We start from the raw sequence: 26226 nt of genomic DNA on the forward strand, positions 1-26226 counted from the left end.
TTTGCAGACCCAGCTGTTTCCCTGCTTCCTACTGTCAGCAGATTTGGCAAATCTCTGTATACTGCCTCCCATGCAAATCCGAAAACTTAAAAGGAACTTGGGACACGGTAGAATGAAGGCAGCTTGACACTGTTTTGCCTGTCCTGGCTCAATGCTATGGAATCCGGGGAGTTGTAGTTTTACAAGAGCTTTCACCTTCTCTGCCAAATTAAAAATCCCAAGATTCCACAGCCATGGCAGTTAATGTGTTGATTCTATAGCAAAGGGCCCTTTCACATAGCCCTATATCTCAGAATAAAAGGTAAAGGTTTCCTCTGATGTTAAGTCCAGTCATGTCTGACTCTGGGGGATGGTGCTCATCTCCATTTCTAAGCCGAAGAGCCAGCCTTGTCCGTAAACACCTCCAAGGTCATGTGGCCGGCATGACTGCATGGTGCGCCGTTACCTTCCGGCCAGAGTGGTACCTATTGATCTACTCACATTGGCATGTTTTCGAACTGCTAGGTTGGCAGAAGCTGGAGCTAACAGTGGGCGCTCAAGCCGCTCCCAGGATTTGAACCTGGGTCCTTTTTGTCTGCAAGTTCAGCAGCTCAACGCTTTAACACACTGAGCCATCGGAGGCTCCATATCTCAGGATATCAAGGCAGCAAATCCCATATCTGCTTTGAACTGGGTTATCAGAGTCCACACTCAGATAATGTGAGGTTTTCTGCCTTGATATTCTGGGATATAGGGCTGCATGAAAGGACCTACAGATGCTCCTCACAGGCCCCTACAGCTGAATAAAATCCCACATTATTTGAACTGGGGTATATGTCAGTGTGGACTCAAGATAACCCAGTTCAAAACAGATATTGCGTGTTATTCTGCCTTGATATTCTGGGTTATATGGCTGTCTGTAAAGGCCCATAGAGAGCCACTTAATTTCTACACAGGCAGGCTCTCCTGCTGTCTCTGCAAACACAAACAAAGACAAAGCACGCAGGCGTCTTCCGGGAAGACGGGCGGGAGCGCGCACGCAGGCAAGCACGGCCGAGGCTCCGCCCCCTTGGGCAACGCAGAAGGCCGCGTGCTTCCTACTCCAGGAAGGCCCGCCCACGTGGGAGTCCAAGTGGCGAGAGGGTCTTCTTCCCTGGGAGAGAAGGCGCACCGTAGGCGAGGAGTGGGCGACCCTTAGAACTGCCTTCCTTGTGGCCTTTCAAGGCAAGTGTGTGCTGTATTGAAATGTATGCTTTCATAGTCATAGCCTTGGACTAGGCAAGTGCAGTGCCCCTCATCCGAACTGATTGGGACCAGGGTTGCATCTAGTCCAGGCATGGGCAAACTTGGGCCCTCCAGGTGCTTTGGACTTCAACTCCCATAATTCCTAACAGCCGGTAGGCTGTTAGGAATTGTGGGAGTTGAAGTCCAGAGCACCTGGAGGGCCCAAGTTTGCCCATGCCTGATCTAGACTGTGGATTTAATAGAGTTTGGCACCACTTTAACTTCTCTGGCTCAGTGTTATGGAATTCTATGAGCAGAGAAGGCTTGAGGCCTTTTCCCATGATCCCATAGCATTCAGTGATTTGGTGTTAAACTGCCTTCATTCTATTATTATTATTATTAACTAGCTTAGGGACCCAGCATTGTATGTTTTGGGATGTTAAAGGTAAAGGTTTCCCCTGATATTAAGTCCAGTCATGTCTGACAAGTTCACTCACAGCACAATGAATGAAAACCAGTATCAATAAAAAGTAGCAATATTAAAGTAAAATGTTAACATTTAATGAAAAAATAAAATGTATTAAATGAAAGGACATGAATCTAACAATCTTAGGTAAGGTAAAGGTTTTCCCCTGAGGTTAAGTCCAGTCGTTACCAACTCTGGGGTTTGGTGCTCATCTCCATTTCTAAGCCGAAGAGCCAGCGTTGTCCATAGACACCTCCAAGGTCATGTGGCTGGCATGACTGCATGGAGCGCCGTTACCTTCCCGTCGGAGCGGTATCTATTGATCTACTCACATTGGCATGTTTTCAGACTGCTAGGTTGGCAGGAGCTGGAGCTAACAGCGGGCGCTCAAGCCGCTTCCGAAATTTGAACCTGGGACCTTTCGGTCTGCAAGTTCAGCAGCTCAGCGCTTTAATGCACTTTGCCACCGGGGCTCCTTTGGGATGTTAGGTAAAGGTAAAAATTTCCCCCGTCATTAAGTCTAGTCATGTCCGCACTTATTTTGTGTTATAAGAGGTAAAAAAATAACAACATATTGTTGTGTCTATGCAATTGTGGCAATGTTACAAATTACTTACATCTAGCGTGTTTCCCCGAAAATAAGACAGTGTCTTATATTATTTTTTGCTCCCAAAGATGCGCTAGGTCTTATTTTCAGGGGATGTCTTATTTTTCCATGAAGAAGAATTCACATTTATTGTTGAACAAAAAAATGAACATTTATTATATACTGTACAGTAGTTTTCATCACAAACCAACATAACCAAACCAGACAAACTGTGACTCCTGTCAAGAATTTCTTGTTATTACCATTATTTCCATGTACAACTCATATGTACATTTACCGATCCTGCATGCTCTGGTGTTTTGTTTGGCAGGCGCCAAGCATGCTTCCAAACAAAAACTTTGCTAGGTCTTACTTTCGGGGGAGGCCTTCTATTTAGCAATTCAGCAAAACCTTTACTAGGTCTTATTTTTTGGGGATGTCTTATTTTTGGGGAAACAGGGTAACTAAAGGTAGGTAAAGGTTTTCCCCTGATGTTAAGTCTAGTCGTGTCCAACTCAGGGGGTTGGTGCTCATCTCCATTTCTAAGCCAAAGAGCTGTCCGTAGACACCTCCAAGCTCATGTGGCCAGCATGACTGCATGGAGCGCTGTTGCCTTCCCACCGGAGTGTTACCTATTGATCTACTCACATTTGCATGTTTTCAAACTGCTAGGTTAGCAGAAAACAAAGGAGTATTAATAATAAATAGTTAAAACCATTGAAATAATTAGAAATCTATTAAAATACATAAACATCAATCAGCACCCTCTGTGTTAGTCTTAAAAATGATCTTTAAAATACGTACACAGTGAGATATTTAGGAGACAGGACCCAAACCTCAACATGAAATTAATTTATGTTTCATATATACCTTATATGCATAGGTAATGTTATACGCAATATTTTTTACCAATTTTGTGCAAGAAACAACGTTTGAGTGCATCGAACCATTGGAAAGCAAAGGTGTCACTATCTCAGCCTCCCATGTGAACAGTTTTGAAATATTTTGGAGTTCCAGATAAGGCAATTCTAGAGTATTTAGAGTTTTGCTTTTGAATTTCCTACTGTGAGAGGAGAGTATCTCTCTGTAGTTCAAGCTCTTCAAATAGGCATTTCATTGGAAGATAAGTGCATACCTTTCTGTTGATGTCCTTCTTTACGGCCTTTCCACACTGCCCATTATCCCAGGATCTGATCCCAGGTTATCTGCTTTAAACTGGAATACATGAGTCCCCACTGCCATATAACCTGAGATAAACAGATAACCTAAGATCAGATCCTGGGATATAGGGTCAGTGTGGAAGGGCCGTCAGTCTTGGGGTAGTTGGATGTTCAAACATAGGACCCTTCCACACAGCCATATAATTTATAATATCAAGGCAGATAATCCACAATATCTACTTTGAACTGGATTATCTGAGTCCACACTGTCATATAATCCAGTTCAGTGTGAATTTTATGCTGATGTGTGGAAAAGGGCTATACAAGACTCAGGATTCTGAGGCAGTCAAGGTTAGCTGGGGAATTTCCACTGGAACAGCTTTCCTAACATTTCATGTTGGTGACACACTTTTCAGACATGCATTGTTTCAAAACATATTTAGGTTTACTACCAAACAGGAGGGTAAACCAATTTCTTATAAGAGATGCAGACACATGCATAAATTGCAATCATGAAATGTATCATGACATATCTCATGAAGACCTTTCCTTTTATGTTATTTAAAATATGTGATTTACTGCTTATTTCACATAGACTCAGGTTTCTTGTCAAGTTCACAGGACACACCTACACGCTACAGCCAACACATGAATGTGTCGCAGCACACAGTTTGGAAAACTCTATAGTGGATTCCGCTGTGAATGCCATCAAATTCTGAAAACTCTTCCTGGGCATTAAATAATATTTTCTCCAAAACCTCCATTTGCTTTGTGGTGTTATTATGGATATTTGAAAATACAACTTTTCCATATCTCTATCAGTGATCAGTTAAGTTTCCATACTGTTTCTGAATTTGGTGCAGGGACTCTGTCATTTATTGTAGTCTTACTTCTCCTGTCCAGTAAGAACAGAATATGGGATTCTGGTTTCCTTGAATGTATGTTCTAGGATGTGGTTTTCTTCCTTTTAGTATTAGTATTATTAGTTTATAGGACTTTTTTCTTCCAGTTGTGCACTCCTGCCTTGCTTTAGCCTCACAAGAGGTGGGTCATGTTAGTAGGGAGTGACTACTCCAAAGACATCTAGTGAATCTGTCATCACAGCAGTACCTTGCACTGAAGATTCCAAGTTGTAAGTCTATCCTCTCACTACTAGAGCACACTGGTTTTCAAAGATAGTGATGATGTCTTTTCTTTATTTTTTAGGTGTTCGTAAAAGGAGGCAAACCCAAATAATTTAGATAATTGTGCTGTGGCCACTGAATCTAGCTGTCTGGCCAGAAAATCACCCTCTTGCTTGTCTGCCTGCTTTTGACACCATGACCAGACGCAGTAAGTTCTGTTTCATTTATAGATCAAACTTTGTTTCCTACCTAGTTAGAATTTCGGATGTACAGTGATGACCCTTGACCCCCCACTCCTCCCCTTTTGCAGAGCAGAAAAAATCTGGAAAGAAACACAAACATGGCAAGGTGAGCAGGGGTTGTCTACAGCTGTTTCTTTTCTGCTGTTCACAAATGCTTTTCTTGGGGGGGGGGGGTGAGATTTATTTGATGCTGAGCTGTGTGTTGTGTAGGAAAAGGCTAATCTCCTCTATTGAAGACTGAAGAGAGGGGTCACAGAGTCCAAGCAGAACCCTTTGGATATGGCTGTGAGAAGAATACCAATTTTCTTAGAGAATTCAGTTTTATTGGTGAGAAGTCATAAGCCACATAAGTTGGTGGTCAGAAGTAGAGGAAAGGAGACTTGGTTCAAAATCCTAAGTACTGTTTTACTTACAGAAATATAAGGGACTCCTCTCAACTGGAAAAATAAGAGTTGGGATTGCCAATAGTAAAGACTCTATTCTTAGTTCCAAGATGAAAAAGAAAGGCACTGAACAGTATTCTATTTGGCTTTTTTGTTTGTGTATTTATTTTATCCCAAATTGGGTTTGAAGCTTACATCATCAGTTTAAACAGAGTAGTTCAAACAAAAAGAAGTTCAACAGTTTAAAAAAGCATTAAATGTGACATTTAATTAAAACACTATTTTTATAAAATTTAAAACAGTTAAATTTGCATATATGCACAATGCATATTAAAACAGCACATCATCCCACCAGCCAATGCTGAAGGCTTATTTAGATGAAAAGACAACAGAGAGGGAGCAGATCAAATGTCTCTCTGGCAGGAATTCAAGATGATAAGACTCAGTCATGCTCAGATGATGAGATATAGGCTTTCAGATCATCTGGACTAAGCTGTATGAAGTCAAAGCACTTTGAGTTGGGCCTGGAAATGAACTAACAGCCAACAAAGCTGTTTCAGCAAGCATCATGTGCTCCCTATAACCAACCCCAATCAGCAATCGAGCTGCAGCATTTTGAACTTACTGAAGTTCCTGAGTATTTTTAAAGCCATCTTTACATTGTGTGCATTACAGTAATCCAATCAGTCAAGACATGTGTTATTGTAGCCAAATCTGGCTTCTCAGGAAATGGGTGCAGGTGGCACACTAGCTTTGTCTGTGCAAATGCACATAGAAACCTGGGCATCCAGCTTCTGGGATGAATTCAAGATTATGTCCAAGTTATGAATCTGGGATTTCAGGGCGAAATGTAATCCCATCCAGCACTGGTTGAATCCCTTCTACCTCATAGAATCATAGAATAGTAGAGTTGGAAGAGACCTCATGGGTCATCCAGTCCAACCCCCTGCCAAGAAGCAGGAAATCGCATTCAAAGCACCCCCGACAGATGGCCATCCAGCCTCTGCTTAAAAGCCTCCAAAGAAGGAGCCTCCACCACAGCCCTGGGGAGAGAGTTCCACTGTCGAACAGCTCTCACAGTGAGGAAGTTCTTCCTGATGTTCAGGTGGAATCTCCTTTCCTGTAGTTTGAAGCCATTGTTCCGTGTCCTAGTCTGGAGGGCAGCAGAAAACAAGCTTGCTCCCTCCTCCCTATGACTTCCCCTCACATATTTGTACATGGCTATCATGTCTCCTCTCAGCCTTCTCTTCTGCAGGCTAAACATGCCAAGCTCTTTAAGCCGCTCCTCATAGGGCTTGTTCTCCAGACCCTTAATCATTTTAGTCGCCCTCCTCTGGACGCTTTCCAGCTTGTCAACATCTCCCTTCAACTGTGGTGCCCAGAATTGGACACAGTATTCCAGGTGTGGTCTGACCAAGGCAGAATAGAGGGGGAGCAGGACTTCCCTGGATCTAGACGCTATACCCCTATTTATGCAGGCTAGAATCCCGTTGGCTTTTTTAGCTGCTGCATCACATTGCTGGCTCATGTTTAACTTGTTGTCCACGAGGACTCCAAGGTCTTTTTCGCACACACTGCTGTCAAGCCAGGTGTCCCCCATTCTGTATATTTGATTTCCATTTTTTTCTGCTGAAATGAAGTATCTTGCATTTGTCCCTGTTGAACTTCATTTTGTTAGTTTCGGCCCATCTCTCTAGTCTGTCAAAATCGTTTTGAATTCTGCTCCTTTCTTCTGGAGTGTTAGCTATCCCTCCCAGTTTGGTGTCATCTGCAAACTTGATGATCGTGCCTTCTAACCCTTCGTCTAAGTCGTTAATAAAGATGTTGAACAGAACCGGGCCCAGGACGGAGCCCTGCGGCACTCCACTTGTCACTTCTTTCCATGATGAAGACGATGCATTGGTGAGCACTCTTTGGGTTCGTTCGCTTAGCCATTAAGCTATTATTAATCATGAATGGATTAAAACTTCAGTTTGGTTGCCATATTTATTCACTGACTTAGCACCAAACAAATAGATGGAAAGAAGATTTCATCTTCTTATTGGTACAGTAAATATGCTGGCAGAACCAGGGTTTCAGTGTTGTGAGAGGAAGTATCCAGTATCTTCTTGCTCCTTAGGTTTTTTTCAAGTTGTGTAAAAATTGCTGGACAGTGTGAAGTTCTCCCTTATACACACAAGCACGCACACCTACGATTGATTAGGTTAATGTACCTGTCATTTCCTGGTTGGCACCTTCCTGGGCTTTAGCCGGTGTTAAATAGGATTGTGGCTTTATACTTCCAGGCAATTATCTTTTTATTGTCTACTAGCTTGGGTACCCGGCCATGCCCGGGCTATTTGAAAAGGGCCTTGTTTGTTTTTGATTGTGAGGTAATATCAGTTTGGTCATATGTTATGCTGTTTCTTAGAAAAAACTCAGTCTTTGCTTTTGTTTCTTATTAATGTTTCCATTAGTAAATCCATCAGGATGTAAGTGAACTACAATTGCCAAAAATCTTGAGTTAACCCTCCCAAAACTCCCCCGGTATTTTTAGTTGGCCGTGTTGGGTCTGTGTGCCAAATTTGATCCAGATCCGTCATCTGCTGGGTTCACTGTTCTCTGGGTAAGGGTGAATGGCAACTCCCAGATTCCCAGAGCAATCGCCCCGAAAATGTGCCAGTATTCACAGTTAGCCGTGTTGGGTCTTTGTGCCAAGTTTGGTCCAGATCTGATATTGGTTGAGTTCAGTGTATTCTGAATAGGAGTGAACTGTAACAACCAGATGCCAAAGTCAATCACCCCCAAACCCCACCAGTATACAAAGCTGGCTGTGTTGGGTCTGTGTGGCAAGTTTGATCCAGGCCCATCATTGGTGGGGTTCAGAGTGCTCTTGAATTGCAGGTGAACTATACATCCCAGTCCCTATAACTCCTATAAATCATGGTGAATTCTTCCCAAACCTCTCCAGTGTGTTCAGTTGCTGATCAATTCCTCTGTTTGCTGTGTGCCACAGGAAAGAGTAGGAAAGGGTTAAGGGAAAGGCAGTAGGTGGGGTCATGCAAATAGAGAAAGGAACACTGGGATATGCTCACTGTAACCTGCAATGACCTGGGAGGGAGTGACTTGGTGGCTCCGTAGCACTGGGAACTATAGCCTGTTTGTGAAGGCCAGAAGCTGTCTGTGTGAGTCGACACCCGTGTCACATATGGATTTGCACTTTTATTTTGTGTATAGATTCCCCTGAGATGGATTTCTGTAGTATGTGTGGTATGGCTGTGGGACCCTGTGGTCCTCAAGACATTACTGAATCAAGTTCCCATTAACCTCAGACAGCCTGGCCAGTAGTAAGGCATAATTGAAGTTATAGTCCATTCACCGGTCCCCATCCCTGAGGGTATCCAGAGTGCTCCCCCCTCCCCTCCTCCAATAGAAACTGGTGGAGGGGAAAGAGCTTGAAGAGAACTAAACCCTCCAAGCAGGTTGGTCAGTAGCCATCTGGGGCCAGTTCTGTGCATTTATTGATGCCTTCCCTTTCCCTTCTATAGAAAAAGGATGCAAAGATGCATGGGAAGAAAGACTCAGGAGTGCCTCAGTTGTCACGTTTCAAAGAGCCGGTCAAAAAGGAAGCAGCGCTCAAGCAGAAAAGGGTGAGGCTGGGAAATGGAAACAGTGCTCCATGTGTAATGGAGCTGGAACTGTCTGCTTGGAATGCATTGTCCGGCCGAGTGGGTTGTGGGTCTTCTATGTTTTGGAGAGGCTGAAAGGGGCTGGAAGAGCCAGCAGGGCCCAGCTGTGGATTAAGACTTTGCATCTCTCAACCAGGTAACAGAACTGCAGGAACGGCAACGCCTGGCTCGCCAAAAGGAAATCGGAAGGTTCCGGAGTCTGGAAGGGCTTCAGAAGGATGCTTTACGCAGGCAGCAGCATTTTAATCAAAAGGTAGTCAAGCTGTGATAGAGGTCTTCACAAGTGTACGCTCACACACAGAGTTATGTGAATATACATTAAGTCTTGGAAGTTTAACTTGTCCAGAATTAAACAGCATGGGCATAGCATTTTTCTCTTAACACCTAACTTTTGACCTCTGTGTGTGTGTGTGTGTGATATATATATATATATGAGAACTTGTTCTCCTCACAGGAGATGGATCTGCAGCAACTGGCCAGGCATTCCCTTCTGGAGAAAGACAGCTCCTGCAAGGCCTACTATAAGGAGTTTAGGAAGGTTAGTGGAGACTGGAGAAATATTTGCTGTGGATTGGACACAGCCTGCTCTGTTGGTCTGGTAAGGCTGAGCCATATGTCAGATAACATATCCCCTTAGTTCTCCCTCTCTCTCACTTTTATTAGGTAATTGAAGCTGCCGATGTGATCCTGGAAGTCCTTGATGCTCGGGATCCTCAAGGCTGCCGGTGCCCCCAGGTTGAGCAGGCAGTGATGCAGGCTGGCACAAACAAGAGGCTGGTCCTGGTGCTAAATAAAATTGGTATGCTTCGAAGGCCTGGGTTCCCTGGGAGAGACAGGAAATCTGGTGTGCTGCTTATCTATTTATTTAACGTATGCTCCACCTTTGTCTCAGGTGGCGTACAACCTTTTAAAGCACAACACAATTCAAAAACACTATTTGCATGAACATTAAGACACAATTAAGCAAAATGTCTATGTTAAAAACATATGTTAGCATGAAAGTTAGCGCGTTTGAATGAATAGGCCCAATAGAGCTGTCATCAGAATACTTCTTTATGTTTTAAAAGCGTATGGCACTTTATCACTGTTACTCATTTCCATGATACAGCACTTTACAGAACTTGTCCCCGCTGGTTTGCTTTTAATTACTCTGATTTTATCTGCTTGGATTTTAATGTATTGTCCATTATTTTATTTTGTGTATTGTTGATATGTTTTAAGTTTTGTCAAATGCTGTGTCGTTGTTTCGGGCTTGTCCCTGTTGTGTGCCGCCCCGAGTCCCTTCGAGGAGAGGGGCGGGATATAAAAATAAAGTTTATTATTATTATTATTTATTAAAGTGAGAAGCAGTTTTAAAAACAGATCCTCTGCATCTGCAACAGATGCAGGCGAAACGTTAGGAGAAAATGCTGCTGGAACACGGCCGTACAGCCCGGAAACCACACAACAGCCCCGTTTTCAAAACACATTTAAAACATAATAAAATGGAAACAGAACAGCCCCTGTTCAAAGCTCCATGTATCACAACAAATTAAACATTCAAAGCTGCCTTTAAAAAAAAGGTCTTTACAGGGAGGCATCCAACCAGTCTTCCCTGGAAGGAAATTCCATGAATTCGGAGCAACCACTGGAAGGGCTCTTTGCTGTGGTTCTCACCAGCCTTCCCTGTGTTGGTGGTGGGAATGACAGAAAGCCTTTTCCCAATCGCAGGTCTTGGAGTTTGGACTGACTCATATACACATGGTTTTCAAATAGTTTGGACCCAGGCTGTGTAGGGCTTTAAAGTCCATTACTAGCGCTTTGAATTCTGCTCAGCCAGTGTAGCTGTTTCAACAAGGGGATTATATGATAGAGTCCTAATCCTTTTTGTATGGGGCTCAAGCACAGAAGAATCCAATGCACTTTTGTATCCAGTGTTTCAGTAAGCATTCCCTTTTTGTGGCAATATTATATTGGAGGTCAGTATTTCTGTATTGTAACCCAGATCCTCCAGTATTTTTCTAAAATAATTTTTTTCTGGACCTCAAGGCTGCTCTTGTTGCAGAGTTGAGAGAAATTACAATTATTACTAGTAGTTATGCTGTCTGTGGTTGATAGAAGCTGCAGTCCAACAATAGATGTAATACCAGTAAAATAAGTCTTGTGACACTTAAAGGTAAAAGTAAAGGTTTTGCCCTGACAAGTCTAGTCGTGTCAGACTCTGGACGTTGGTGCTCATTTCCATTTCTAAGCTGAAGAGCTGGCGTTGTCCATAGACACCTCCTGGGTCATGTGGCCAGCATGATTGCATGGAGCACTGTTACCTCCCTGCCGGAGCAATACCTATTGATCTCACAACGGGAGTTCACCCCGCTCACCAGATTTGAACTGCCGACTTTTTGGTCAGCAAGTTCAGCAGCTCAGTGGTTTAATCCGATGTGCCACCGGGGGCTCCTTAGAAGGCCAGCTAATTTTATTTGGCATATGTGGGTGACATAATTCTTCACACACCCTTGCCTTAATGTAAAGCATCTGTATTGAAGATTTGCTGGACTTATTTAATTTTTCCTGGACTTCCTTAATGCCTTAATTCTGCTTTCCCAATTTTTCATCCAGATCTGGTGTCTAAGGAGATTGTAGCAAAGTGGCTGAAATACCTGAGAAATGAATTCCCTACTGTTGCATTCAAAGCTTCCACACAGCAGCAGAGCAAAAACCTGGTATGTGGTCCTGCTAGCACTGACTAAAACAAATGAGATGCAGTCTGGATGGTGGCAATTAATGGTCCATATAGAAAAAAAAATCAAGGTGCACAATAGGGAGATCACAATCCAGTAAGTAATCTTCTGCTGCTTTTGGTGGTCTGCCAGAGCAAACACAGTTTTCACAAATGTTACTTTCTCCTCAAAATTGGCAACTGTAAGAAGAATTAGAGATGATCCTCCTTATTTACTGGTTTGACTTCTGTGGATTTGATTATTTGCAGAATTGATTAATATGATTTCTAAAAAGTGCTAGCTACTCCAGTGCAACTACATAGTCAGCTTCAGCTGAAAGTTGATCATGTAGGTGAGCTGGAGGACCTAGAGATTCATAGAATGAATGTCTCAGAGAATCTCTAGGTCCTCCAGCATGTCTCTGTGGTCAACGCAAGGTATGCTGGAGGATCTAATGATTCTGATGGACCACTAGAAGCAGCAGAGGGTTAACTTCCTAGATCCTACAGAAGTTGACCATAGAGTCACACTGGAGGACCTAGAAATTCCTAGAGGTCTTGTCAGTTTTTCTCTCTCCTTAATTTGCTATTTTACCACTTTTGTCGGGGTCTGGTGCCCCTAAATACCACGAAACAGGAGGGCCTACTATAGAAGGTGTTTTTCTTGTGAATGAATACAGTCATTAATCTTTAGGTGATGAGATCCAAAGTCATTTTCTTTGAGATGTGTACAGAGCGAATTGAAAATGGAAGTAGATTTTAGGAAAAGATACCCTAACTTCTGTGCTATGCAGCATGGTACAGAGACAATTGGGACCTAAAAGACTAGAACAGAGGATCTCAACCTGCCTAATGCCGCGACCCCTTAATACAGCTCCTTATGTTGTGCTGGTGCTCAAACAATAAAATCATTTTCATTGCTACTTCATAAGTGTAGTTTTGCTATTGTTATGAATCCTAGTGTAAATATCTGATATGCAAGATGTATTTTCATTCACTGGATCAAATTTGGCACAAATACCCAATACACCCAAATTTGAATACTGGTGGGGTTGGGGGATGATTTTGTCATTTGGTAGTTGTAGTTGCTGGGATTTATAGTTCACCTACAATTAAAGAGTCCCTTGAATCCCGCCAACAATAGAATTGGGCCAAACTTCCCACATAGAACCCCCATGACCAATAGAATATACTGGAGGGATTTGGGTTCCTATCAGAAATATGTGTTTTCTTATGGTCTTTGACGACCACTCTAAAACCCCCCTCGTGACCCCCCCCCCCCCCCGGGTCCCGACCCCCCAGGTTGAGAAACTCTGGACTAGAATTTATAGTGGCAGGTGGTTTGCGGAGAGAAGGAAGGGATTGTTTCCTTACAATTCCATTTTTCCTTCCAGCAACAGAGCCGTGTCCCAGTAATCCAGGCTTCGAGTGACTTACTCAGCAGTGGAGCCTGTGTCGGGGCTGACAGTCTCATGAAGGTGTTAGCTAACTATTGTCGGAATCAGGATGTTAAGACAGCCATAACTGTTGGAGTTGTTGGTAAGCAAGACTTCCCTTCTCTAGGGAATATGGTGTTTCTGAACCCTGTCCCAATGCCCAGAGGATCATTCAAGAATCCTGGAAGAAATGAATTTCTTTGCCTCATCTCAGATATAGGACAAAACCAGACATTTTGAAATCTTCACTGTCTTCATTTGTAAATATTGATTCTCTGTCTCAGAGGTCCAGGGGACAAAGCAGTAGTTTTTCTTTTCTGTTTGGAGTGGGCCATAGCACCATATGTTGAATACAAGAATACTTTTCTTTTCTTCTGCCACTTTTAGGCCTTTGCCTACATCTCCCATTCCTTGGAAATAATATTTTGCAGGATGCTCAAAAAAGAGTGCATTTTGAATAGGAGCATTCACCAGATTTGAGTGGATTTGGTTGACTGAGACACCCTTTCTATTTCCCTGGCTGCAGGCTTTCCAAATGTTGGCAAAAGCAGCTTGATCAACAGCTTGAAGAGGAGCCGGGCCTGCAGTGTGGGTGCCACGCCTGGCGTTACCAAGTATGTAGTGGTGTTTCCACACATGTTTGTAACACATAGGCCAATAAGTCGGGAGTGGGAAGAAGGCAGCCTTCCCTTTAAAGCTTGGGTTAAGCGGTCTTCTCCTTTAAGAGGGGCTATCCTAAGAGAGCTTTTTCTTTTCTTTTCTGATACTGTGGACTTCAGCTGCCATAATTCCACTCCCTATGTTACCTGGGTCTAGTGGAAGCTTCAGTCTTAAGATATTTGGAAGTCATCAAGCTAGAGAGATCTGTCCTATATTCCACATCAGTTCAGACTGTTAAATATGGAGTTCATATTGTTGAAAACTAGATGGCTCATCTTGGAAGCATTGTCTCATTTGGAGGAACACTCAGTTTCATTCACCACAGGCCACACTTCAAGACAGGACAGATTCAGGCTTGCCATTTCCTATAGGAAAACTAAGTCTTCTCTTGACTTCCCTGAAAAGGATGGACTCCCAAGTTAGCAAAAATTCTACATGTAAAAGGAAGTTTGCCATTGATGACGAATGGCAAATTTCACACAGAACTAGTAATACCCCTAGGCAGAGGGCGGTAGCTAACTGAGACCAAGATTTGGAAGTTGTGAAAGACCAGCAGGTAGTTTTTTAATTAATTTGTGGTACAGTAAGGTCTCGCTTATCCAACATAAATGGGCCGGCAGAATGTTGGATAAGCAAATATGTTGGATAATAAGGAGGGATTAAGGAAAAGTCTATTAAATGTCAAATCACATTTTGATTTTACAAATTAAGCTCCGAAACATCATGTTTTGTAACAAATCGACAGAAAAAGCCATTCAATACATGCTAATGTTAGGTAGTAATTACTGTATTTACGAAGTTAGCACCAAAACATTGCAATGTATTGAAAACAATGACTACAAAAACATTCACTACTAAAAGGCAGACTGCGTTGGATAATACAGAACGTTGGATGAGCAAAGGTTGGATAAGAGAGACTCTACTGTAGTTGCATTTGTATTTTCAGCTTTATAGAGCGGTACTAGTGGATTTTTCTAGCACACATGTCAAAATAACCTGAACAACTGTAGGCATTTGGCTCGATGAGGAAAGTGCCATTTGCTATTCTGTCTCAGACAGAATAATGTCATGGGCTCCCCTTGTTTACCAGCAGTGGGATTGTTCAGAGTGATCTGTTCACATCTTTCTACTCATTGCGCCGATCCCTGATTAATTTTTGACCTGTTATTAAACCTCAGATTGTGATTGTTTTACTGACTTATCCCCAGATGTAAAAAAAAGTCTGTAGGTGGAGGCACAAGTGAGATTGTGCCCCTCCTATTAGGGACTAGCAGAGTTGGGTAAAGTAAATTTGGATTGTGAGATGGGAGTCTCATTCTGTGAGCAGGAAGGCATACAGTCTGTTCATTTAATTGTCAGAAGCAACTTAAGATCATGTCAATTTACAGTGCCAAACTTGTACATTTTAAATGTGTAAGTTTAAAAGCCACAAATTGTAAAATAAAAATCTAAATGTTTAAAATCTAACAGCTGGAAATACTAAAAATCAAATTGTCCATGAACAACTCCATCAAAAGTCCAAGCTATTCACCTGCCTGCCTAACAAAACTTTGGCTCCCATTTGGGGAGGAAGATGGAATATAAATTATTCAGTCAAACAAATTTATAAATAACTCCTTTTATTAAATAAGTTTTGCACTCCTTCTGCCTGTCTCTGAAGGCCAGGATTGCTGCGGATTGACAAACCACCTCTGGGAGATTATCTTCTATCTTTGGAACAGAAGATTGTTGGGCTGAACTTTGACCAGAAGGCCTGGATTGAAATCCCTATGCAAACATTTGCAGGCTTCATGGGGTTGGGACTCTGCTAGTCACTGTCTCTTGTCCTAATCTGTTTACTAATCCATGTCTCATCTCTTCAAGACCAGAGATAGTCATACTTCTTCCCTTGAATCATCTGGAGAGGGGTTTATTCCTGTAACAATAGAAAAATGTGTTTTCCCTCCTTTAAAAATTAATTGTATACTTACTACACTTCTTGCTTTCAAAGGGAATTGCACTTCTGGGGAAATGGTTTCCTCCAACAAAATAGCAAATTTGGCAGAAATGGGGCAAGAAGGGTGCAAAACCAGCTGGGGTGTTTCAGTGTTAAGCTCATGGCCTGCATATTTCTTCCCCGGGGGCATATTTGTGACTTCCAAGATCCCTCAGGGGTTCTCAAAATTCACTTCCTGTTGTTAAAAAAAGTCTCTTGTAGACCTCCAGAGGCTCCAGAAGGTCCAAAAGCATGGTATTAATGTCCCTCATTTCCCCTAGATGATATTTGGGAAGATTTTTTTTATTTGCTTTTTTCAAGAGTTGGCACAATGAGAGGAATAATTTCTTCACAATCTCCTGCTTGGCTAATATGACCCCCTAGCCATTTACAGCTGCCCACCCCTGATGCAAACCATGGGTGCTCCCCGCTCCCCAAAATATAGCAAAGAACCTCTATAGACTGTCCTAATGGGCTGGGCTGGAGAGAAAAGAAGCTCCTCTTTTTTTTCTATCCTTTCCTCTTTTCTTATCCTTTATCTTTCTAGGTGCCTACAAGAGGTACATCTGGACAAACACATCAAAATCTTAGATTGCCCTGGGATTGTCATAGCTTCTCCCACCTCCGATGCGGCCATGATTCTACGAAATTGTGTTAAGATAGAGCAACTGGTCGATCCGGTCAGTCCTGTGGAGGCCATTTTGAAACGATGCAACAAACAACAGGTAGCTATTGTGGCGGAAAGATGGTTTGGGGCTTCTTTTTGTAATTCTAAGTGAGAACAGTGTGTAGTTGAGGGTCAGGAATCCTGGGCAGCTCTATTCATTATAGTCAATAATAAGCATGGATGGGAATTTCAGTCTTAAGAGCCTCTGGAGAGTTCCATAGTCGTCATGTCTGGCTTGCGGTGCTACAGGTCTCTGCTACAACCGACTAACATAGAGTGCATCCACACTGTAGAATTAATTCAATCTGACACCGTGTTGATGGTTATGGCTCAATTCTGTGAAATCCTGGGATGTATACTTTGTTGAAATGCCAGCATTCTTTGACAGAAAAGGCTAAAGACCTTGTAAAACTGCTACATAGCATTGAGCCATGGCAATTATATTGATGTTAATTGAATTAATTCTACAGTGTAGGACCAGTCTTCGTTATTCTTTGGAGATCTTAAAAATGAGCCAGAATGCTCTCATTAACTGGGCAGCAGTCTTAAAGTGTGTGTAGGAATTTTAATTTGGTTAGTTGCATGAAATTTTCCCCCCTAATCATGGCTGGTACTATCTTCAAGGAGACATTATTTGCTCTAAGTGAAATGTAATTGTAAGATGATGTAGCTGCCTATACTTTTCAGAAATATTTACATGAAAATCAGTTCTCAGATTAAAAAAACAAAGAAATCTGATAGCTGTTTGATTGGAATAATAGGAAAGTAGTACAATATGTCCCTTGTATAGAAATCCATGTGAGTGATCAGACATGGAACAGTTGAGATCATTTGGGTTAAAAAGACATGGAGAAAGAAATAAACTAAACATTGAGGAAGGAATAATTAAAAGTTTGGTATTAAAATGTATATCAATCAATAATGCATGTCAACCAATAAAAATGGAACATGGATGAGATTTGTCAAAAACTGGGAACTCTCTCAGGAGTCTCACTTTAAATTATTTTTACCTTCTTCCCTTTCCCAAACTTTCTACTACATTTGCATATCTTCTGTGTATCATCTTTAGAGCCAGAAATACTGTGTGAATTAGGTCAAGTCAGTCATTCAGAGGTATTTGCAATCATCACTTAGATCATTTGAAAGTGGCAGCATGTTAAATACACATCAAGGAGTTCAGTAGAAGATTGTCCACCTGCTTCTCTCTTGTTGTCCTCTCTTCCCCAAAAAGATTATGCAGCACTATGGTGTGCCAGATTTCCAGGATACCATGGAGTTCCTGGCTCATTTGGCACGGCGTCAGGGCAAGTTGAAGAAAGGAGGAATACCAGATCACGAAAAGGCGGCAAAAGCACTGCTAAGTGACTGGATGAGGTAAGTAGGAGGAAGAAGGCTCTTTGAAAAAAATGACCAGGAATTTGGAATGTCTTTCTTGCACAGGGGCTGCTTTTGACACAGGCTTTCCTACTCCAATGTTTTGTTTAAATTTGTCATTTCGAGAGTAGTCCCATGAAGGAAAACAGAGGGTCTGGGGGAATCACATGCTGTCTCTGTGCACTCCCTTACAGATTTGCTCTCTCTCTCTCTTGCTAGTGGGAAGATCAGTTACTTTACACATCCACCTGAAACCCACACACTGCCCACTCACGTCAGTGCTGAGATTGTGGCAGAAATGGGCAAGGCCTTCGATTTTGAAGCTCTCGAACAGGAAAATGAAAAGGCTTTGGCAAGTAAGTAGCTATGTACACCCCAAGTAGTGTTAGATCATGAGTCTCTTCTGGTAGTTTCAAAATGTCTCTCAAGCTGCACATGTTCAGGAACAGTATTCACTTGCTGAACCTACAAGAGTCAGGTTATTCCTTCATTTTTTCACAAGGAGCTTTTGAAGAAAGAGTAAAAATTTGCTTCCAGGAGCATGCAAGCAAGCAAATTCATGAGTTTTAATTGCTGTTCCTTAGGAAGTCTGCATAAATCTAAAAAATTGTGGCAAAAACAAATGACAAAGTAGTATTATTATCTGCAATAACCTACTTACCAATATTTCTCTTTTTGTAACAACAGTGGGATGAAATGATTTTTTTTAAAGTAGTAGCTAGTAGAAATGATCAAGGTCAAATGCTATGGGAATTAGCTTACTTTGAAAAAATGTCTTTGGGATTTTAGAGGTATTTTGAGCAGATTTTAAAAAGTATTATGTGATTCTGTTAGAAATCCTGACATACCCAACATGATAAGCAATGGCAAGAAATTACTGAAAAGGAGGCATTTTATAGTGAGTTGCATAACAGTTTTTCAAAAGTAACTTTCCAGGCTTTAAAAAAGTTTCACTTTCTATTGTTTACTTCTCATGCCCATCCCTTACCGTTTAGTGGTATGGTAGAAATGTGATTGTAGAAATCTTCAGTGTATGGAACTGTTTCTCTTTGCAAAAATGTTATATATTATTGATTTTTGCAAGAAGGGCATCTTCCTCTTTGAAGATAAAACCAGCTACCTATTTCTCACTCAGTGCCTTTGCTCATAACCCCTTCAGGATCTGACACTTCTCTTCCTTTTTTTGGAGGTTGAGTGTCTCAGGGAGCATATTTCCTGTCAGTGTAGCTTTCTAGAGGTGTTAACATTTCTGACAAATGAGTCTCACTTCTTTCCTGCGCCTCCAGTCTGGCTCACTGCTTCTACCAACATCTTTCTTATCACCACAGTTTCCCATTTTTGCAACTTTTGGACAGGTTTGCAAAACTTCACACTTGTCTTCCTTCCGTGTTGGAACCCTGTATTTTGGATATGAGCTCTGCAAAGCATTAAGCCACCCCACAAACACAGCTTGCAGTGGCTTCTTAAATGACGGGGGCAAGATCTGTTTTTCAGCTGTTAGCAAGTGAGCCAAGTCCATTTCTTGAGCAGAATCCTGGGGGCCGGTCTTCACTTGCCAGCCAACCACCTTCCAGATGTTTGTTTATTATTGATTTGTTTACTTGCTTTTTTAATTCCGCTTCTTTTCCCATAGGGACACAAGTCAGCTAACAATGGCACAACACAATACAATTGTAAAATCAAGCAAATAACATATACATAGGAACACAATTTTTTTTAAAAAAATAATTAAATATTTGTGTCATGGATAAAGGTAAAGGTTTCCCCTGACGTTAAGTCCAGTCATGTCTGACTCTGGGGGTTGGTGCTCATCTCCATTTCTAAGCCGAAGAGCCGGCGTTGTCCGTAGACACCTCCAAGGTCATGTGGCCGGCATGACTGCATGGAGCGCCGTTACCTTCCCACCAGAGCAGTACCTATTCATCTACTCACATTGACATGTGTTCGAACTGCTAGGTTGGCAGAAGCTGGAGCTAACAGCAGACGCTCATTCCGGTCCCGGGATTTGAACCTGCGACCTTTCGGTTGGCAAGTTCAGCAGCTCAGCGCTTTAACACACTTTGCCACCGGGACTCCAGTGTCATGGATACAAAAGTTAAAATACAGCAAAATACAATTAAATTGCATCAAAAAGCTGCATATCTTCCCCAAAATTTCACTCACACCATCCCCAGCAGCCTATATCTCATCTGCCCCCAAATGCCTGATAGCAGAGAAATGTCTTAACTTGCTTACAGAAAGCAAGGAGGGACGAGGCTGTCCTGGTCTCTCTTGGGAGGAAGTTGTGGAGATTGAGAGCAGCCATCCTAAACGCCCTCTTCCTTGTTCCCACGAAAGGAGCTTGAGAGGGTGATGGGACAAAAAATGCCCTCTCCAAGTGATTTTAATGTTCTAACAGGCTCATAAAGAGTGATGCGGTTCTTCAAATAACCTGGACCCAAGCCATATTTTTTTACTTCTGATTTTAATTAGAAAAATGTTTCAGGACCAGGGCAGGTACAAGAGAACACTTCATCTTGTTTGAAAGGGTGCTCCCAATCCTGGAAGCTTTCAGGAATTATAGGTCTTTAAAAATGCACATACAAATTTTATCTACAACTGATTATAGTATGGTGTATCCAGGAAAAGCCAGTGTGCCGCAAAAAGCAGGTGGCTGTACATAATAAGCAGTCTTCATGTTGTCCATCCCTGATTAAGAGGCATGACTTTTGACACAGAAGTCCTAACAGTCCTGTCAGATTACTGTTACTGTTCTCATCTCTTGCACTCCGTTATTTCTCCCACTGTATGGTGCAACCTGTTGCTAGTCTTGAAATTGATTCCTAGGGCCCCTTAAAGCATCAAAACTGATCCCTGTTTTATTCAGCCTCTTGCAATTCAGGAGACAAGAGTCTTTGAGCTCTTCTCCCTTGGGAGGTTTCTGCTCTAGGTGATTTTTCTGTCTCTTGCAGGCTTGCCCTCTGGCCCTGTTGGCATCAGCTTGGAAGGCTTTGGCCTCACCAGTGGGGCAGAGGCCGAGATGGACGAGGAGGAAGAACTTCACCATCAGGATCCAGAAGAGACCAAAATGGAAGATGATGGTGACCCAGAGGTCTGCACCCAAGTAGATGGGCTGTGGTTTCAAGATAGCAGTTTTCGCCTTTTATGCAGTTTTCTTTTCTTCCAACTATCCAGGCCCCAGAAATAGTCTTAACCATTCACTTTTTAAACAAGAAATTGGAACAAGCAGATTCAACTTGGAACTGCCTCAAGAAAGTTAAGATAGAATTTCCTTTCGGAATTCAGAAGTGTGTAAATAGCAGTGAGGAAAAAGGAGTGGTATTGTGAAGCAAGATTGTGAAGCAGCTAAAGGCTAGCCACATTTGTAGCAATGGGGGAATAGTCTTGATGTGAGCTATTATCCTGCAGTACTTTTCTCTGCCCGCCCCTCTTAGTTTTTACAAGTCATATTGTGATTGTAAAATAGCCAGACCTACAGGCCTGTGATTTTTCTGAGATATCATCAAGTAGAAAACAGTCAAGCTCTGTTTAGTTTTGGCAAGCAACAGGGCCAAACTAGAAGCTTGAGCTGCTTGGAATGGGAGAAAATAAGAGTGACATCTTCGTCATATAAATTAGGAAGAGCTTTGGCAGCAAACATCTGGGAGAGGATGAGGAGTTTCTCTTGTTGAAAAGTCGGGGCTCTTTTATTTATTCTCTCCATCTAGTCTAAAAGCCAGTGTGGTAGAGTAGTTTGAGTGCTCAACTAAGATTTTAGGAGACCAGTATTTGAATCTCTGCTCCATTATGGAAATTACTTGGGTAATTTTAGAAAAAGTTAATGGGAACTCTCTAAATAAATCCATGCTCAATGATAGTCAGAATTGATGTGAAGGCATGGAACAATTTTACATTAGCCCTCCATGTTCACTAGGGTTATGGGTGTAGGACTCACATGAAAGTGGAAAAACATTAATAAAAATACACATTTTTGTACACCTCTCTAGGGATCTCTGGATCCTCCATCATAACTTTGTGGTCAGCATCTGGATGCACTGAAAGACCTAGAGACCTAAAGGGTCTATTAATCAAATCTCTGAATAATCACATCTGCGAAAGCTCCAACTCACAAGTGTGGAGGGTCAACCCTATAGCTTAATATTATTCCAAGTAAAGACATAGATAGCTGTACTGCAGCAATCTGTGGTCTCAACCTGTGGGTCCCCAGATGTTTTTGGCCTACAACTCCGAGAAATCCCAGCCAGTTTACCAGCTGTTACAATTTCTGGGAGTTGAAGGCTAAAAACATCTGGGGACCCCAAGTTGAGAACCACTGCTTTATCCAGTCATGATGTGAACTAGTTGATAGAAGTTAAGAGCAGGAAAATATGAATTGGTTTGTGAAGCTTGGATGATAGCCATGGTTAGAGCAAAGTCTTCTCAACTTCATTTTTGAGAACAAATGCTCCTTGTGCCCAATGGTGGTGAAGATGTGGCACTCCTGATCTTGCATGGCATCTTCCATCAACCCTGCCCATCAGAGAGGTTTGATGGTACAGCAGAGTCTCACTTATCCAGGCCTCGCTTATCCAAGATTCTGGATTATCCAAGCCATTTTTGTAGTCAGTGTTTTCAATATATCATGATATTTTGGTGCTAAATTAGTAAATACAGTAATTACAACATAACATTACTGCGTATTGAACTGCTTTTTCTGTCAAATTTGTTGTATAACAGGATGTTTTGGTGCTTAATTTGTAAAATCATAACCTAATTTGATGTTTAATAGGCTTTTTCTTAATCCCTCCTTATTATCCAAGATATTTGCTTATCCAAGCTTCTGCCAGCCCATTTAGCTTGGATAAGTGAGACTCTACTGTACTTCAGTTGTGCTTTTCCTGCATGGCAAGGGGGTTGGACTAGATGGCCCATGTGGTCTTTTCCAATTCTTACTATTCTATGGAAAGTGCAGCCGAAATATCTCCATCCCTGCCTTGCACAGTCTGAAGCCTTGGATGCAACCATTACATGGGCCATATATTTGAGATTTTCAGATTTCATATTAAACGGCCTCAAAGCCCTGGGCAGTTGAAAGGCTTGAGCCATCTATAGGAGGGAAAAATCCTTCTGTTCAAAGTTCTAGGAAATGGAGGTGGAGCCCGTCACTCTGTCTTGGTTTTTCTAATTGCTTTTTAAAAAGCAACATGACCTATTTTGCTTGTTCTCCCTAGTTTGGCCCTATGACGATAGAACTGAAAGCCAAGAGCAAGGCCCTTGTGGAAGCAGAGAAGGCTGTTCCCAAGGCTCCTGACCTGAGAGAGATCTCTGCCTTGGATCCCTTGCACCAGGGACAGGGTCTGCGGGCAGCAAGCAAGAGACGCAAAAAACAGCAGAAGCGAGCAGGTAAGCATGGCTACATGCTGAAAATGCAGATAATTAGTTTATTCTCTGGCACCTAAAGGGTGGCTCGGGCCTTGTCTAAACGTGCCCACCAGTCTGGGGAACAGTTGGCTCTCCATATGGATTCTGCATCCATAAATCCAACCATCAAAAGATTGAATTTTTTTAAAAAAAAAAATCTTGGTTTTTTTAATGTTATATGATGGACAATTTTACAGGCAGTCCCTGAGTTACAAACATTAACTTACAAACAACTCATAGTTAAGGACGGGGTGAGACAACAGAAAGTGAAAGCTACTACTAATTTACTTTTGGCGGAGTTGTCTTGGGGAAAAGGTGTCCCCACTAAAGCTTTATTACCAATTCTTGTTTCCAGAAGAAGCCAAAATGTTCAAAATCCAATTATGACAGGGACAGAAAATGAGGTGAAATCTTTTGAACGGGCACAGACAGAAAAACAAACATCACAAGGGTGTTATACTCGAGCCAATAAGTTATCCCAGTTTTTTGTGGTAAAATTAGATGCCTCGGCTTATATTCGGGTCGGCTTATACTCGAGTATATACGGTAATTTAAAACTTAATTTAAATTACTTTTAATTTAAAAGAAGAGCACAAAGGGGAAAAGAAACCCTAGAGGTATGGAGGTGATCAGGGCCCCCCAAAGGGAAAGGCTTGGGCCCAGTCCACCCCATCACTCCAAACCCTTGTTCCACGTGGCTTTTTGAAGAGCAGCAACACACACATCTTCCTCCTTGTACTGGCATGGAGCGGTAAAGAAGAGCAGCCCTTCTCATCTGCCCCATGTTAATAAAAATAAGACATCCCCTGAAAATAAGCCACAGTGCGTCTGCAAGGGAAAAAAAATGAGACAGTGTCTTATTTTCAGGGAAACACAGTAATAGTGATCTTGCTCAGTATAAGGCAGCCTCTGAAGTAGAAGCTGTTTCATTGCTGAACATCACCAAATGTTTTTTGTCAGTTAATGTCTTTAGCATCACTAGATATGAGAAAGAGAGAAGAGAAAGGACATTCATTCAATTCATTTTGGAGGCACATAGATTTGCTTGCACATGCTCTTTGGCCACCTAACCCTCATTTCTCTTCCCATTCTCTGCAGAGAAAATTGCTACCAAGCTCTCTGCAACACTGACAGCAGCTATGAATTTCAGCTTGTCTGATGACTAACAGAATAATGCTGATGGAATGGTGCAGAAGAAAAGATTGGCACTGGGACTTTCTTTTATCTTCCTGCATGGCAGGAGGTTGGAACATGCTGCATGGCCCTTGGGGTCTCTTCTGACTCTTTGCTTTGATGATTCTACCTCAGGAAAGGCTGTTCTCCCACATGGCTGCTGCCATCAGGAGGCAGTTTGGTTTATATCCTGCCATACTTTTGCATCACCACAACAACTGGCAAATTCATGCCCTATGCAAAACCCAATGTTGTTTTAAATAAAAACATTTTATTTAATTGGATAACATCAAAAGCACTGTGTGAATAAAAGTGTCATTCAGTGAGGCTCATCTCAAGTATGACTTGCAAACAATGCAGCAGATTTTGGCTCACACTAAAGAAAGCCTCATTCTCATTCGTATTGCAGCATTTTCTTGAATGTCTCTAGTTCTTCAAATGGCTCATCCAGAAAGGGCTGAACAGCTGCAGTGGTGACCTCTTGCAAAGGGAACTTTTGGAGACACATTAAGTACTGTTAAACAAAGCACCAATCCAGTAGAGAGTGACTTGATCAGGTAGAAAGATTCTTCCACCTAGCTTTGAAAGTAATTGTTTCTCTTAAAAAACTATTGTCAGCTCTGGAGACAAAAAATGAAATTAGCCTGGTTAAAAAGAGTATCATCACATGATGCCTTAACTGGATATGTCACTGCTTGGTATAGGTGATTTTGCCTCTTGCAACTACATTTATAATTTCAACACATCTGGGTATGCCGTTTCAGCAAAGCATCCCTTTTCCTGCCCAAAAGGGCCAACCATTGTCATTTGGTGGAGGGAAACTAAAGCCTTCAGGCCTAGCGGCCCGTTTGCTTCTTCCGTCGGAGAAGAAATTTTTCTGCCTGGCCTTTGAAAGAGAGGTGCCCTGATTACTCAGCTGGAAGCCCTGCCAGAAGAGATTTTCCCCTTCAGCTGTGCAGGTTGAGAAATGATAGCTGAAGAATTATCTCGTTTTATGACTCTGGGAGAGCAAATCTAGCTTTAATGATTGGAGAGGAAGAAATTCCAGCCAGAGACCTCTGGCTCCACAGGTGGTAGGGCAAAACCTATAAAACGGTAAAGATTTGAGTTGTAATAAATACACTTCTGCCACTTCACTGTGTCCTGTTGAGTTTTGCTACTAGTCTAAACCAAGAAAAAAATCCCTTTTTCCACATCTCACTGGTCATGCTGGATGGGGGATTCTGGGGCTTGCAATTTGAAAAGCTTTACAAGGTTTCAGGAAATGCAATTTCGGAAGGCAGAAAACTACGAACCACTGAACAGAATTGCATGCAATTTGACAGATACTGTTTGGCAGTAATTTTGGCCAGCCAGAATAACCAATAGTCCTATAACATCTATATCAGGGGTCCCCAAACTTTTTAAACAGGGGGCCAGTTCACGATCCTTCGGACAGTTGGAGGGCCGGACTATAGTTGGCCACTGAGCAATAATAATAATTATTAACAACAACAACAATAAAAAAGAGGGTTGGAAGAGACCCTTTGAGCCATTGAGTCCAATCCCCTTCTGCTTTTGTGCATCAAAAGCACAAGCAAAGCACCCCTGACAGATGGCTACCCAGCCTCAATAATAATAATAATAATAATAATAATAATAATAATAATAATAATAATAATAATAATAATAATAATGGTTGTAAGAGAATAAGAAACCCCTTGGGTCATTTAGCCCAACCCCCTTCTGCCCTTGTGCCGTGGGGGCCGGATAAATGGGTTCGATGGGCCGCATCCGGCCCCCGGGCCTTAGTTTGGGGACCCCTGATCTAGATTTTCCCACACCTGTTCAATCTAAAATTTAGCCTTTTTATTTATCATATGACTAGGGAATATTGGTATTCCAGATGTTTTGAACTCCCAACTTTCAGTCATTCCAGCCAGAATGAGCAAGGGGATTTTGTAGTCCAATATCTTTCTCAACCTTACTTTATTTGTTCATTTTATATCGTACTTTCCCAGCAGAACTGGGCCTT

At 42.1% G+C, this 26226-nt stretch overlaps 1 protein-coding gene across 3 annotated transcripts; it reads left to right on the forward strand.

The window, feature by feature from the left end:
* The first annotated feature begins 1045 nt into the window (after positions 1–1045).
* On the forward strand, positions 1046–25348 carry gnl3l (G protein nucleolar 3 like). 3 transcript variants are annotated; one of them, XM_008122568.3, is made up of 16 exons: positions 1046–1203; positions 4622–4747; positions 4850–4887; positions 8692–8793; positions 8969–9085; positions 9287–9370; positions 9496–9631; positions 11428–11531; positions 12922–13066; positions 13490–13577; positions 16146–16323; positions 17497–17639; positions 17859–17995; positions 20591–20730; positions 22850–23021; positions 24138–25348. In XM_008122568.3, the coding sequence occupies exons 2-16, from the start codon at positions 4735–4737 to the stop codon at positions 24203–24205; spliced, it is 1665 nt and encodes a 554-aa protein (XP_008120775.2). In that variant the 5' UTR covers positions 1046–1203; positions 4622–4734; the 3' UTR covers positions 24206–25348. The 3 variants fall into 3 exon arrangements, with proteins under 3 accessions (XP_008120775.2, XP_016854106.2, XP_062827279.1); XM_062971209.1 differs by lacking the exon at positions 1046–1203 and adding an exon at positions 6909–7066 and having other exon boundaries at positions 4623–4747; XM_016998617.2 differs by lacking the exons at positions 1046–1203; positions 4850–4887.
* Positions 25349–26226: the final 878 nt, after the last annotated feature.

This window comes from Anolis carolinensis, chromosome 2 (assembly GCF_035594765.1).
Source record: "Anolis carolinensis isolate JA03-04 chromosome 2, rAnoCar3.1.pri, whole genome shotgun sequence".
Classification (NCBI taxonomy): Eukaryota; Metazoa; Chordata; class Lepidosauria; order Squamata; family Dactyloidae; genus Anolis; species Anolis carolinensis.